This window comes from Bubalus bubalis, chromosome 7 (genome assembly GCF_019923935.1).
Source record: "Bubalus bubalis isolate 160015118507 breed Murrah chromosome 7, NDDB_SH_1, whole genome shotgun sequence".
Taxonomy (NCBI): Eukaryota; Metazoa; Chordata; class Mammalia; order Artiodactyla; family Bovidae; genus Bubalus; species Bubalus bubalis.
Genome location: NC_059163.1, coordinates 101,279,416 through 101,295,471, shown reverse-complemented (window position 1 = coordinate 101,295,471; position 16,056 = coordinate 101,279,416). Strand labels below are relative to the sequence as shown.

At 38.8% G+C, this 16,056-nt stretch overlaps 1 protein-coding gene across 8 annotated transcripts in view; it reads left to right on the top strand.

Annotated features, from left to right (window-relative positions):
- RAP1GDS1 (Rap1 GTPase-GDP dissociation stimulator 1) overlaps positions 1 to 11,418 on the top strand; it is a 149,673-nt gene extending 138,255 nt beyond the window's left edge. For all 8 annotated transcript variants that reach the window (XM_044946191.2, XM_006049505.4, XM_044946195.2 and 5 more), the window contains 2 exons: positions 3,505 to 3,633; positions 10,749 to 11,418. In XM_044946191.2, coding sequence (XP_044802126.1) covers positions 3,505 to 3,633; positions 10,749 to 10,876 — 257 coding nt within the window. In that variant the 3' untranslated portion in view covers positions 10,877 to 11,418. The remainder of the gene's footprint in view (positions 1 to 3,504; positions 3,634 to 10,748) is intronic.
- Positions 11,419 to 16,056: the final 4,638 nt, after the last annotated feature.

The window sequence follows — 16,056 nt, the reverse complement described above, 5'->3', positions numbered from 1 at the left end:
TTCTTGAATTTTAAAGCTAGAAAAGACTTCAAGCTTCCCAGGTGGCCCAGTGGTAAAGAATCCACCTGCCAAAGGAGGAGATGCAGGAGATGTGGGTTCCATCCCTGGGTTGGGAAGATCCCCTGGAGGAGGACATGGCAACCCGCTCCAGTATTCTAGCCTGGAAAATTCCACGGACAGAGGAGCCTGGGGGCTACGGTCCATGGGGCCGCAAAGAGTCAGACACTACTAAGCACGCACACACACACAAGACTTCAGGAAGATGTATGTCACTTTGGTCACTCAAGTTAAAGATTCTGTGGAGGTCAGTTTGAGTCCTGGCCTAGCCTATGATTTCCTCCATGGGGAGGGGAGATTACTTCATCAGAAACCATGAGGAAGAGGTGAGAATTGATGAGGACACTGAATGCCAAACAGAGTTCATGACTTGATTTTGTAAAATGGCTTACAGTGATGAAGCTATTTTAGAAGATCCTTGACCTACCAACCTGGGGTGAATCTGGTCTTGTGCCCTTTATAACTAGTATCTTCTAACTAGGCTTTAATTTTGCCTTCTTCTCAATAACTGAGCATTTGCCTGAGTCAGGTTACCTTACCATAGAGCTATATAAAATAATACATAATCACATTTGTTATCATTATCACCTAGTGTTTCCTAGGCTCCTTGAGCCTCAGATTTAAAAATAAGGCCATACTACCTTTTTAATATACAACACACTTTGAAAACCATATTTTTCCAAACCTGTATCCTTTCAGGTTTTTAGATACTATTAAGGAATTATAAAATTTTTGTATGATAATAGTATTAAAGCAACATTTTAAAGAGTCCTTTTTTTTGTTTGTTTTTGGTAATTGTAAATTCACATGCAGTTAAAAGAAATAATACAGATGCCTTTACAGTTTGCCCAGTTTTGCCCAGTGGTAACATTTTGCAAACCTAGTATAACATCCCAACCCCTGATAACATTTACCTCTAGTTCAGACTTCCCCAGTTTTACTTGTACTCAATTTCTGTTTATGTTAAATTCAGTTTGATCACCTGTGTAGGTGTATCTGAACAGTTCTAACTCCACAAGGATCCTCCATTCATAACGACACTCACCTGCCTCCTACCCTCCTAATTCCTGGAAACCACTAACCGACCCTTCATTTCTAAATTTTTTTTTTCATTTCAGAAATGTATGAATGGAATCATAAGTATATGACCTTTTGAAATTGGCTTTTTTTTTTGTCAGCGTGATTACCTAAAGAGTCATTGATTTGTGTGTCTAAAGTCTATTCCTTCTCATTACTGAATAGTATTTTATGATTTGTATGTACCACGACTTGTTTAACCATTCACCTATTGAAGAACATCTGGGCTGATTCTACTTTGGGACTTTTAAAAATAATGCTGCAAAGAACATTCATGTATAGGATTTTATGTAAACACCAATTTTGATTTTTCTGGATAAATGCCTAGGAGTTATAACTGCTAGGTTGTATGGTAACTGCATGTTTGATTTTTAAAGAAACAACAAACTGTTTTCCAGAGTGGCTCTGGAAAACATTACATTCCTGCCAGCACTGTATAACTGACCTAGTTTTCTCTTTACCCTCACCAATATTTAATATTACCCCTAATTTTTAAAATTTTAGTCAATCTGAGCAATATGTAGTGATATCTCATGTAGTTTTAATTTCCACTTTTCTAAAGACTACAGATGTTGAACATCTTTATGTACTTCTTTTCCATCGTATGTATTCCTTGGTGAAATGCCTGTGTCTTTTGCTTATTTTCTAATCTTTTTTTAAACTATTGAGGATTTTAAACTTTTAAGGATTATTTGTGTCCTGAAAGTCCTGTAGTTTTACATTTAAGTCTGTGATCCTTTTTTAGTTAATATCTATATAAAATGTGGGTCAGGGTTTACTTTTTTTTTTTTCCTTGCTTATGGATCTGCTTGCCCCAGCACCTTTTGTTGAAAAGGCTGTCTTTCCTCCTCTGAATTGATTTTGTCAGAAATCAGTTGAGCATACTCCTGTGGGTCTGCTTCCAGGGTCTTCTTTCAGTTCCTTTGTCCTGTGTGTCTGTCTCTCCACCAACACCACACTGTCTTGATAACTGTACCTCTGTAGTGATCTTCATATCAAGTATAGAATTCCTCCCATTTTATTCTTTATCAAGATTGTTTACCTCTTTTAGGACCTGTGGTTTCCCACACAGATTTTAGTATAAGCTTACCTGTTTTCTCTAGAAAATCCTATTGGGATTTTGATAGGAATTGTAGGGTACTGTTCTCTTAAAGATACATTCTAGACTACATACAGAGGAAATTATGTGACTATAGGATTTGCTCCAAAATACCTTGGGGTAGGTGAGAATAGGTGGATAAGAAGAGAGATAGAGGATACACAATTGGCCGTGATAATTTTTTTTTTTTTTTTAACACCAAAAACATTTTGTATTGGGGTATAACTGATTAACAAAGTTGTGATAGTCTCAGGTGAACAGGGAGGGGACTCAGCCATACATATACATGTATCCATTGTCCCCCAAATCCCCCTCATATCCAGGCTGGCACATAACATTGAGCAGAGTTCCGTATGCTATAGAATAGGTCCTTGTTGGTTATCCACTTTAAATATCGCAGTGTGTACATGACCTTCGCAAAGTTCTTAACTATCCCTTCCCCCTGGCAACCATGAGTTTGTTTTCTAAGTCTGTGAGTCTCTTTCTGTTTTGTAAGTAAATTCATTTGTATCATTTCGTTTTAGGTTCCACATAAAGGGATGTCATACGATATTTCTCCTTCTCTGTCTGACTTACTTCACTCAGTATGGCACTCTCTAGGTCCATCCATCTTGCTACAAATGGCCTTATTTCATTCCTTTTAATGGCAGGGTAATACTCTGTTGTGTGTGTGTATATATACACACCACATCTTCTTTATCCATTCCTCTGTTGATGGACATTTAGGTTGTTTCCATGTCTTGGCTATTGTAAACAGTGCTGCAAAGAACGTTGAGGGGCATGTGTCTTTTTGGGCCATGCTTTTCTCTGGATATATGCCCAGGAGTGGGATTGCAGGGTCATAGGGTAGTTTTATTTTTAGTTTTTTAAGGAATCTCCATACTGTTCTCCATAGTGGCTCTACCGATTTACATTCCCACCAACAGTCCAGGAGGGTTCCCTTCTCTCCCTACCCTCTCCAGCATTTGTTGTTTGTGGATTTTTTGATGGCAGCCATTCTGACAGGTGTGAGGTGATATCTCACTGTAGTTTTGATTCCCATTTCTCTAATAGCTAGCGATGTTGAATATCTTTTCATGTGCCTATTTGGTCATGATAATTTTTGAAGATGGTGACAGTACATAGTGTATCATACCATCTTTTCTGCTTATCAGTTCCTTTCAGAAGGTTTAACATGTTCATTTTCTAAAAGGTGAAGCAGTTTTTAGCCAGACTGTACCAGGTTTATACCCAATGAATATAACTGATCCTTTAATTATTTCATGTTCCAGGTACTGCTGAGAAAGACCTAGAAAGTGCTCAACTTGTACAGATCTTGCACAGGCTGCTAGCAGATGAGAGAAGTGCTCCTGAAATCAAATACAATTCCATGGTCCTGATCTGTGCTCTCATGGGATCTGGTATGTGTTTCCTCTGTTATTTGATATTCATCAACATGTGGTTGACATTAAATATAAAATAATAGTAAATGGTGCCTTTGGGTTTTAAAAGCATTAAAAATTTATGGAAGATATAGGGTTACTTTTACATTGCAAATACTTTCAAAAGATATTATTTTATATAAAGAACAAGTTCTGATTTTGTGTACCATGATATTAGCTAAGGAATTTGTTCAAGAAATTGGCATATCTTGGTATATATTTCATGGACACTGGAGAAGAGCGTGCATCCTGCTGGTATTGAGTGGTGAGTGTTATAAATGTCAGTAAGATCCTTTTGCTTGGCAGTGGTGTTTCTAGATAGACTCTTGCTGATTTTCTACTACTTCTGTCAATTATTGAGAGATGTTGAAGTTTCCAACTGTAAATGTTGATCTGTCTTCATCTCCCTTCAGTTCTATCAGGTTTTGCTTCATATATTTTGCAGCTCTCTTGGTAGGTGCATACACCTTTAGGATCACTGTGCCTTCCTAGAGAATTTACCTTTTCATCAATATGTAACATTTCTCCCTGTCTGGTAGTAGTCTTTGCTCTGAAGTCTGTGTGATATTAATATAGCTACTCCTACTTTCTTTTGAATAGCATCCACTTGGTTCTTTTCTACCCTTTTAGATTCAGTCTGCTGTATCTTGTATTTGAAGTGTAGGCAGCGTGTTGTTAGGTCATGTGTTTTAATCCACTCTGTCATCCGCTGCCCTTTTTTTTTTTTTAAATGCTTAAGGATTACATAATTTCATCCAGAGTTGGTTGTCAGTATCATCACTACCATTTATTAGACAAGGAAGCCAAGTCTGTGAAGGAAGGAAGCACCACATTGCAGTGGTACTGGGTGAGGAGTAGTGAATATAAATAGTCCTGTCTGGTTAGCAACTTTCAAGGTGATGGTAACAGCCAAGATGGTGGGCAGTAGACAGGGGTGAGTATCAGGAAAGCCTTTCTGGAATTGAGCCTTGACAGGCAGGTTTAGGTTTCTAGATAGACTTTTTTGTGCATACACCAAGGGTGGATCTGTCTCTTGGGATAGGCTCACCTCATCCCGGTACAAATCCAGAATGGTGGTTTACCCCTTTATAATGAGAAATATGACTGCCACTGATCTCAGAACAGCACAAATGCACGTCTGGTGCATTGACTCCTTCAGGGCAGACAGACATCAAGGGTTGCTTAATGACCTTTGATCAGAACAAGGAGAGTTAAATGAGGGGACTGTGTAATGGCATCAGGTCAAGGTGGCTTTCTCTGCAGCTGTGTCAGCTATGCTAAAGGAACTGGGATCATGGACTCCCTTGGCTTGAGGCTCCATCTCTTTGGATGTTGCTGCCATGGCTCTGTCTACATTGCCCGTGGTAGTGTTTTCTGTTGTGTTCTGCTATACTGATTGCTGCTAAGTCATTTCAGTCGTGTCCGACTGTGCGACCCCATAGACGGCAGCCCACCAGGCTCCCCCGTCCCTGGGATTCTCCAGGCAAGAACATTGGAGTGGGTTGCCATTTCCTTCTCCAATGCATGAAAGTGAAGTCGCCCAGTCGTGTCCAACCCTCAGCGACCCCATGGACTGCAGCCCACCAGGCTCCTCCATCCATGGGATTTTCCAGGCAAGAGTACTGGAGTGGGGTGCCATTGCTTTCTCCGGCTATATAACACCCCAGTATTCCGCTGCCCTGAGATAATTGCAGATATTTTCCACAAATTCTGCTTGGGCAACCCCTCAGATGTTAAAATTTTCCTTAAAAAGAGTGCATCCATTCGCAATTTGACCAGTAAATAAATGGTCAAGATGCTCTTGTGTTAAGCCTTTAGTTAGTTAGGGAGTATTGTCTTTGGGTATTTTCTGAATTTTCTATTTTTATTCTGCTAGACAAAAATAGAAATACTATTTGCTCTATTGGTAAGTTTGTGTTTTTTTTGTAATATGAAATCCAAATTGGAGAACAGTGAGGGGAAAAAGCATGTGTTGCTTAATCAGTAAGCAAAAATCATTTACTGTTTCTTTGGATTTTTTTTTATTACTGTAGTTTTTAATATTTAAACAACAAATCAAAAAATTCGCTCATTTCTCCGACCCCCAATCCCTGCCCCTTGTAACCACCAATCTGTTCTCCGTATCTAATGAACTTGGTATTTAGATTCCACATATAAGAGAGATCATGTGGTATTTATCTTTTCTTTATCTTTCTTTCACTTAGAATAGTCCCTCAAGGTCCAGCCGTATTGTCATAAATGGCCAGATTTTATTCTTTTTCGTGGCTGAATAGTATTCCATTGTACAAACACACCATCATTTCTTTACTCGTTCATGTATCCTTGGACACACACATTGCTGCCGTATCTTGGTTTTTGTAAATAACACTGCAGTAAGCACGGAGGTGCCTGTGCATGCTGCTGCTGAGTCACTTCAGTCGTGTCCGACTCTTTGCGACCCCATAGATGGCAGCCCACCAGGCTCCCCTGTCCCTGGGATTCTCCAGGCAAGAACACTGGAGTGGGTTGCCATTTCCTTCTCCAATGCATGAAAGTGAAAAGTGAAATCGGTCAGTCATGTCCGACCCTCAGCGACCCCATGGACGGAAGCCTTCCAGGCTCCTCCATCCATGGGACATTGTTCTAAGTTGTTACAATTTTTGTTTTCAAGCATCAAACATAACCCAGAAAAAGCTTGAGGAAAGGAAAGCTATTGTATTTATCTGTGTCTTTGCTCTATCTGTTCTTTCTGATGTTCCAAGGTTGCTTTTTTTAAAAAACATTCTCTTCTTGTTTAAAGAATTTCCTTTAGCCATTATTTTAGGTTAGGTCTGCTTGTAACAAATTCTCATTTCCTTTATTATTCCTCACTTATTCATTTTCTTTGAGAGTATCTTGATTTCCTCTTCATTTCTAAAAAATATTTTCTCTGTATAGAATTCTAGGTTGACAGTTGTTTTCTTTCAAAACTTGAAAATGTTGTGCCACTTTCTTCTGGCCTCCGTGGTTTCTTATGAGAAATCCACCATCTCCGGATTTGTTTTTCTCTTGTAGGTAAGGTGTCATTTCTGACCTAAGAGTTTCTTTTGTTAATAGTTTTCAGAAGTGTGACTATACTTTTCCTTGGCATGAATTTCTTTGGGATTATCCTATGTAAGGTTTGTTCAGCTTCTTGAATCTATAGGCTTTTTGTCTTTTGCTAAATTTGCAAAGTTCTTAATTATATTTCTTCAGGTACTTTTTAAGTCCCACCCTGTTCCTCTTGTCCTTCAAGGCCTCTCATGACACAAATGTGAGCTGTTTAGTTATATCCCTCAAGGCTCTGAAGTTTTGTTCATTTTTTTCCAGCTTATCACCTCTCTTTTGTTCAGATTGGGTAATTTGTATTGCTTTGTCTTAAAGTTCACTGATTATTTTTTCTGTCTTTTCCATTCTGTTCTTGAGCCTATCAAGCTTTTTATTGCAGCCACTGTGGAAAAGAGTACAGTGTCTCTTCAAAAAAATTAAACAGAATTATTATATGACCTAGCAATTCTACTGGAGAAGGAAATGGCAACCCACTCCAGTATTCTTGCCTAGAGAATCCCTGGGATGGGGGAGCCTGGTGGGCTGCCATCTATGGGGTCGCACAGAGTCGGACACCACTTAAGTGACTTAGCAGTAGCAGCAATTCTACTTCTGTATATATATGCAATATACATAGACATTACATGTATATAGTTCTGAGTTCCAAAAATTTCTGTTCTTTATATCTTCTGTTTCCTAGCTGATATCATTTGTTTCAAGCATGTTCATGATTGTTCATTTTTTAATGTAAAATATACGTGTAATTTGGCATTTGAACCATTTTAAGTGTAGAGTCCAGTGGATTAAGTTCATTCACATCTCTGTGCAGTCATCCCTATCGTTCTTCTCCAGGCCTTTTTCTTCTTTCCAAACTGAAACTCCATACACTTTAAACAATAACTCCCTAGTCACCCCTCTCCCCAGCTTTTGGCAACCACAGTTTTATTTTCTGTCTTTATGAATTTGACTACTCTTTGTACCCTGTGTAAGTGGAACCATACAATACTTTTTCTTTTGTGTCTGGCTTATTTTCCCTTAGCATGATATTTTCACGGCTCATCTTTGTGTAGCGTGTCAGAACTCCATTCTTTAAGGCCGAAGAACGTTCCATTGTTTGCATATATCACACTTTGTTTATCCATTCACCCAGTCAATGGACATTTGGATTATTTTCACCTTTTGGCTGTTGTAATGCCACTCTGAACATAGGTGCACAAATATGAGCTCCTCCTTTCAGTTAGTTTGCATATATATATACAGAAGGGGAATTTCTAGGTCATACAGCAATTCTGTGTTTAATTTTTTGAGGAAACACTGTCCTCTTTCCCACAGTGGCTGCACCATTTTTGCATTCCCACCAGAAGTGCACATAGGTCCCAGTTTATACATCCTCAGTAATATGCTCTTTTGTCTTGATGAAAGCCATCCTAATGGGTGTCAGGTAGGAACTTACTGTGATTTTGATTTGCTTTTCCCTAATGATTAGTGATGTTGGGGATCTTTAGTTGTTCGTTGGCCATTTGTATACCTTATCTTCTTGGTGAAATGTTTATTCAAATCCTTTGCCTATTTTTTATTTGGGTTGTTTCTTGTTGAAGTTCTTTATATGTTGTGTATATTAAATCCTTATGATTCACACATATTTTCACCTATTTCAAGAGTTGCCTTTTCACTCTTGTGTCCTTTGACACCCAGAAGTTTTTGATTTTGATGAAGTCCAGTTTCTCTTTTTCCTTTTGTTGCCTAGGTGTTTAAGTTTTTTAGTTTTAAGTTTCTTAGAGTTTTAGCTCTTATGTTCAGGTCTTTGATCTATTATGACTTAATTTTTGTATTGTGATGTAAGATAGGTTTGTTTTATATGGCCCTTATTATGTTGAAGTCTGTTCCCTCTATGCCCACTTTCTGGAGAGTTTTTATCATAAATAGGTCTTGAATTTTGTCAAAAGCTTCTTCATCTAGTGAGATGATCATATGGTTTTTATCCTTTAATTTGTTGTGTTGCATCCCTGGGATAAATCCCACTTGATCATGATGTATGATCTTTTTAATGTATTGAGTTTTTGTTTGTTCTTTAATTTTTATTAAAATATAGTTGACATACAATATTAGCTTCAGGTATACAACATAGCAATTCAACATTTATATATGTTATGAATTGATCACCACTATAAGTCTAATTGGGCTTGACTTATAGTGGTGATCAGGAAATTGGGCTTCCCTGGTGGCTCAGATGATAAAGCATCTGCCTGCAATGCAGGAGACCTGGGTTCGATCCCTGGGTCAGGAAGATCCCCTGGAGAAGGAAATGGCAACCCACTCCAGTACACTTGCCTGGAAAATTCCATGGATGGAGGAGCCTGGTAAGCTACAGTCCATGGGGTCACAAAGAGTTGGACACGACTGAATGACCTCACTTTTCATAAGTCTAATAAACCACCTGTCACCATACAAAATTAATGCAATATCATTGACTAAATATGGTGTACATTACATACCCCTGACTTGAAAAAAAATTTTTTTTTTATATTGGAGTATAATAATGATTAACAGTGTTGTGACAGTTTCAGGTGAACCTTTACTCTATTGTTGGATTTGGTTTGCTAATATTTTGTTGAGGATGTGTGTGTCTGTGATATCTTTGGTTTTGGTATCAGGCATGATGGCTTCATAGAATGTTTGAGAGTGTTCCTTCTTCTGATTTTTTCGGACTAGTTTAAGAAAAATAGGTGTTAACTTTTCTCTAAATACTTGATAGAATTCACCTGTGAAGCCATCTGGTCCTGGACTTTTGTTGGGAGGTTTTTAATCACATTTTCCATTTCATTACTTGTGACTATAGCAGGAAGAAATGGAAAAATATAAACAGACCAGTCTTGGGAGACTGTACCTTTCTAAGAATTTGTCCATTTCTTCTAGGTTTTCCATTTTATTGGTATACAGTTTCTTGTAGTCGTCTCATGATCCTTTGTATTTCTGTGGTGTCTATTATAACCTCTTTTTAAATTTTATTGATTTGAGCCTTCTCCATTTTTCTTGACAAGTCTGGCTAAAGGTTTATCAATTTTTATCTTTTCAAAGAACCAGCTTCATTGATCCTTTGTTTTCTTCATCTCTGTCACATTTATTTCTGCTCTGATAAGTCTTTCTTTCTTTCTTTCCACTAACTTTGGGTTTTTGTTAGTTCTTCTTTCTCTAGTTGCGAATAGATTGAGATTGTTCTTGTTTCCTGAGGTAAGATTGTATTGCAGTCAACTTCCGTCTTAGAATGATTTTGCTGTGTCCCATAGGTTTTGGATTATTGTGCTTTTGTTTTCGTCTCTAGGTATTTCTTTTTTAATTTCCTCTTTGCTTGTTTAATAGCATATTATTTAGCTTCCACGTGTGTATGTATGTTTTACAGTCTTTCTTATAGTTAATTTCCGATCTCATTGCATTGTATCAGAAAGGATACTTGATGTGATTTCACGATTCTTGAATTTTCCACGGCTCACTGTGTGGCCCAACATGTGGTCAGTCCTGGAGCATGGTCCATGTGCACTTGGAAGTGTTATCTGCTGCTTTTGGATGGAATGCTCTACAAATATCAATTATTTTAAGATCTATTCTGAGTAGTGCTACTCCAGCTGGTGTTATACCTCGGTTTTATCAAAGTAAACACACCAGTTTGAGGAATGCTAATTACATAAAACTTATTGGCCTTGAGAGGAATATCCTGTATTTTACTGTAATTGAAGTTAAATAGAGTAAGAGAAAGAAGAAGATAGGAAATCTGAAAAGGAGTCTACTGTCACAGAAATTTGTTGAAAGGAGGTGAGGTATAATTTTTTAAATTGGAGGATAACTGCTTTATAGTGTTGTGTGGGTTTCTGCTGTGCAGCAACATGAATCACTTGTAAGTATGCATGTTTCCCCTCCCTCTGGAGAGGTAAAACCTTTTTAAACTCAGCATCATTTCCCCAAGCATTCTGGGTATATGCTTTGGGTAGTGTGTGCAGCAAGATTAGAGCATCTAACAGACGCATACCTGTTGTCCTGTTTTTGTCTTCCAGAATCTCTGCACAAGGAAGTACAGGATTTGGCCTTTCTAGACGTTGTGTCTAAACTTCGCAGTCATGAGAACAAAAGCGTTGCTCAGCAGGCCTCTCTCACAGAGCAGAGACTGGCTGTGGAAAGCTGAGAACTGCCCCTCCCCGACACGCCTCTCCTTTCCCCTTTGTCCTCCATCCAGCTGCCTCTTCTGCTCCATCCTCCTCCACACCACTTGTGCATGCGTGTAACGTTCCAATGCCAACTGAAGAACTGCTGTAGGTACCTGCCCAATAAGATTTCTAAACCCATAGTTAGTGTGAACATGAATTTGTCAAGAATAAGTCTCCACCCATCACTGTTTTCTTGTATTCCTGTTGCTTGAGCTACATTAAGTAGAATGTGCATGTTGTAGTCCTGTGATGACGTAAACTCGGTACTACACAGTGACTTGCTCCTCACCCTTGCTAAACCACATACTAATGTACTGGTAAATTAGAAACAAGCAAGAACGCAGCAGGATCTGATTAGCTCATGAAAGATGGGATTGAATAATAAAAATAGCTCCATTTATTGGTGCTTGGAAAGCACAGTGACCAAAAACCTGTATGGCTGCTTATTCGTTAGTCTTACCTACTAATGTCAAATCCATGGTACCTAGAGTTAAATAAAGTCCAACACTCTCACTCTTTACCCTATGGTTTCTTCTTCTTCCTTTGTAGTCTGTTGAAACTGCCACAAACTTGGCAAGACTTCCTGAGGTTTTTTTATTTCATATTGGCCATCATCAGTAGCCTGATGCTGAAAACATTTGTAGTTTTCAACATAAAACTAAGGGGTTGAAAAATATTACACTAATACATCTTGTTTTTTGCCTGTATTTTAGATTTTGGTATATGTACAGTTTCACCTCATAATTTCTTCCATCAGTTAATATTGTCCAGCACATGTCTTTAAAAATCACTTGGCATTTGTTTTCAACTGAGAAATTTGAGTAGAGCTCATTGGAGAATGGATTTTGTTTTTTATCATCCAGCTTGAGAGCCAGAAGTTTCCTCAGTCTTAGCCCTTTTAAATTTTATATAAGACATGCAGGACATACAGGAAAAGTTTCAGAAATGATTGTCTAAAGAAAGGAAGCAGGTTATAAAAGCCATAGCAGCCAGTCCAGTTCAGTCTGCAGATGGCCTCATTCTAGTAGGTGTTAGCATTTCCCACCTCTGCTTTTCACAGAGAGCTTCAGTAGATCTTAAAGCCTAACGGAAAAGTGGCAGTGCCAAGACTCAAGAGATGAGAAGACCCCCTTGGCAAAATGTGGTACACTCTTCACTGCCACTACCACCGCCACCACACGGGTTTTTAGAGCTTTGAAACTCAATCTTTGTAAATCAATCAGAACACCCCAGTGACATACCTGCCTTCTCCGTATGCTCAAGTTTGACGAATACTGGCTGAAAGGTAAGGTGGGCTCCTTGCTCTCCAACATTGATGCTGCACACCTCTGGGGGGTGCTCGAAGGTGGACTTCTGACTCTGAAATAGCTGTCATTCAAGAACGTTAAAACCCCAGTGGAGGTGAAAGAACCTTTTCACTGACTGTTCCCTTTGATGTCCAAGAAAAGGACGATTATTGTGAGTGCTTATGCTACATTTACTCTAAGAATGGTCTTGTTCATTGTCTCCTCCTGGGCTGGACAGTGGACTGTATTTTAGGTTTTGAAAGATATCTATAATGTTGCATAATAGGTTGTCCATATTAATAACTAAATAAATAGTATATCAAACTGTAATGGCATCATTTGGTTTATTTGTGTATTGTACTTCTGTTTCCAGCTCCTAGACTAGCACCTGCTGATCTCTGGTGCTCAGTAGGTATTCACTGAGTGACTCCCTACTGCCATGAAACTTCCAGAGTGCCTGAACTATTTCTAGATATATAGAGAAATTGAGATGTAGGTATCTGTCTGACTTCAAGGAATTTGTTTTTCTTTTTTGATAGTAGGATGTCTCTACTGAAAAGCATTATACAGAAAACCTCAGAACAAAAGCATCCAAAAATCATGGATTTGAGAAAAGACACTAAATGGGCCAGCTGCCAGCAATCAAGTTGCTGATATGCTAGGAACTCTCATCTTTGGCAAAATGAAATGCAGTTCAAATCACCAGTTGTTCTACAGAGACCAGAAGCTGCACGCTTAGGATGACAGGGCTCCACTGAACTCCGGATGTGCTGCTGTGCAGTGGGCGGGAGCCCACAGACCATACCATCCCTCTCCCACTACTTAGTTTTAGAGACCACCTTTACATTAGTTTGCTACTCGTAAGAGTGCATTCTGACGAAAAGATGGGCGGCGCTACACAACAAAGCTTTTGTTACCAGTTTGTGCCAGGACTAGAGCACAGATGAAAAGCAAACAGGCCAAACATTAGAGGGGAGATGTCTGAGTGAAATGCACTGGAATGTCCTCCCTTCCTCCCTCCCGGTCCTGTTAGCTTCTTGGAATCTTGCTAACCACCCCACCCAGAGCGAACCCATACTGTGCTCAACGCAAAATTGATTAAATACTGGCCCACACCCCCGTGTTTTCCTTGATAAAGCATGCTTTGAGCATACTCTCTGATAACAGTGGAGATGTGGAACAAAGTTTTTCAGTTCTAAAACAATTTCCTCTTGGGTGCAACAGGATATAAGGATTAGTGTGAATTGTTCTGAAAAACCCAGCATGTGAACATTTCAAAAAGAAATACTCTTTGGTATCATCAGAGGGCTTATTATCTAACTCTGCTGAACATAAAGGGTGAAGCTGTCTATTACTTAGGTGAGCATTATCCTTCGTATCCAACTGTTACTAGAATCAGTATGCTTAAAAGACACTGCTTAATGTGAGGAAGCTGTACATTTGAATTATACAAGTGTCTGTTAAAAAAACACACTTAGTGATAATTTGGGGTGAATCTTCATGGCTATAACCAGGAAAATTGAGGGTTTTCCCCACAGATATGGTCTATTAGTTTATGTATTTATATGCCATATGGCTTCATAGATAGCTATTGCAACATTTCAGACACAGCTTTAAAACCTATTTTAAAAGTGTGGTAAGTGGAAGGAGTAAGGTCTCTGAATGCTCTCTCTCCTGTAGTGACATCCTGGTTCTGTTACGTACTGGCTGTGTGACCATCACATTACTTAAACTCTCTGGGCCTGTTTTCTTACTGTGTTTAATAATCTCTACTTTCTAGAATTTTTTTGACGACTGAAATGTTTAAAGAGGTTGACATTGAGGCTGGAGGGAACTGTAACATATCATGGCCTAATCTATACTCCACACCTTGCCCTGGCAGGATTCCTGGCTACGGGAATTCAAAGAACAAGAGCCAAACAGGAGAACTAGTTCTGGATAGAGAAATTGAGATTTCAATATTTGTCTGACTTGAGAGAATTTCTTTTGATATCAGGTTCTGTCTCATTAATTGTGTCTCTTATCAGTTTCTGGAGAAGGAGATGGCAACCCACTCCTGTATTCTTGCCCGGGAAATCCCATGGACAGAGGAGCCTGGCGGGCTACTGTCCCTGGGGTCACATAAGAAATACGACTTAGCAACTAAAAAAATTCATAGTTTCAGGAGCACCCAGTTATCCTCAATGTGGAATGCATAACCCCTTACCTCCTTCCTGAAACAAAGATGGCCCGGTGGGCAGAGCAGGCCTTGAGCATAGCTCTCCACTGTAGTATTTCCTCTGTCTCAGACTTCTTCATCTGTGAAGTGGGAATCACAGTACTAGCTCAGTGATATTACTTCTATTAGCAGAATTACTAAATCAATATAAATAAAGCTGTAGTACTATGAGTTTTTTCTCAATATAGAAACAAAACAATGCCCCTTTCCCATTTCCAGTGCTGCCAATTGTTTTTATATACAATATACCTTTTTAATATACATACTTCATGTTTTTCTTACATATAATTGCTGTGTGCTTTGCATAACGGTTTATGTTAGCTGTACCCCGAATCCTCTGGTAGAATCCACCCATTTACCATTATGCTTCTTGACTAGACAGAGTTCCTGTTTCAGGGGTAAGGTATTACTAGTTTCTTATTTACTGTAAATGGTCAGCCACAGTATTTGAAAGAAAAAGTGAGCTTTGCATGGAATTTATGCTCCAAAGTTCAATCATTCAATTTATTTATTCTTTCTCAGTTGACTTTTTAAAGTTCATTATTTCTTTATCCTTACTCTGTTTGTTCCCAGAAAAACAAACAAACCCTTTTACCAAATTGAGCTTTTCAGCCGTGGCCATAGAGGTTATAGTCTAACAACATTTCAAAAAAATGGGCAATATGCATCTGTCTGCTATTTTTAACACTAGAGAGACACTTAATATGGCAACAACTCACTTATATACTGGAACCAATTATAATTGGACCAACTTAAGCCAGGGAGGAGCCAATGGCTGGGTTCTCCTGCCATTTGTTTCCCAAGTCCCTGGCTTTTCTACGGCCTAATGTCACATTTGTCCACAGAGAGATGGAGAGCCTCCCGCTTTCTAAGCAAACTGGAGGATCAGGGTGTTGTCGTGAGCCATGACCTCTTTTTCCAAGTGACTTAAATGAAATGGTTTCTCTCATCCCATAATTATTAATGCAGCTTTCAGGGAGTAAAAATGGAGCAAGTTGGATGGCTGAATCATGGAAACGGGTTCAAGGGAGAAGTGATTTAATTCAAACACCATATACAACCTAAAATCAAACCTGGCTTTATCCTTCACCCCCAACTTCAGAGCACATTCTTGGAATTTATCCATGCCTCAGAGATCTGTGGTTTTGCTGGTAGGCATGTGTGCAATCTTATACTAATCTGCTTAACACTATAAAGGTAAAACCACATTCAGTGGTGTGTGAAATTTTATAGTGTTCAGTTGGTTTTGGTCACATATATAGAGAATTTTCTGTTTCAGGATTCAGTTTTAAGAAAATTGGTTGGAATTTTTAATCTTCATCAAGGAAGTTGAAAACTTAATCCTGTCATACTTTGAAGCTGCTTAGTGTCAAGTTTGGGATTTTTTCTTAAATAATTCAAAAAGATATTTTTTAGATTTCTGTTATCTTGAGATAAAACATTTTAAAGCTTTAAGCCAGATTTCCAGTATATAAATTTTAAATCCAACCACAGATCTTCTAAAATATAGGAATACCATATCATATCAGTTCAGTTCAGTCGCTCAGTCGTGTCCGACTCTTTGTGACCCCATGAATCGCAGCACGCCAGGCCTCCCTGTCCATCACCAACTCCCGGAGTTCACTCAAACTCACATCCATTGGTCGGTGATGCC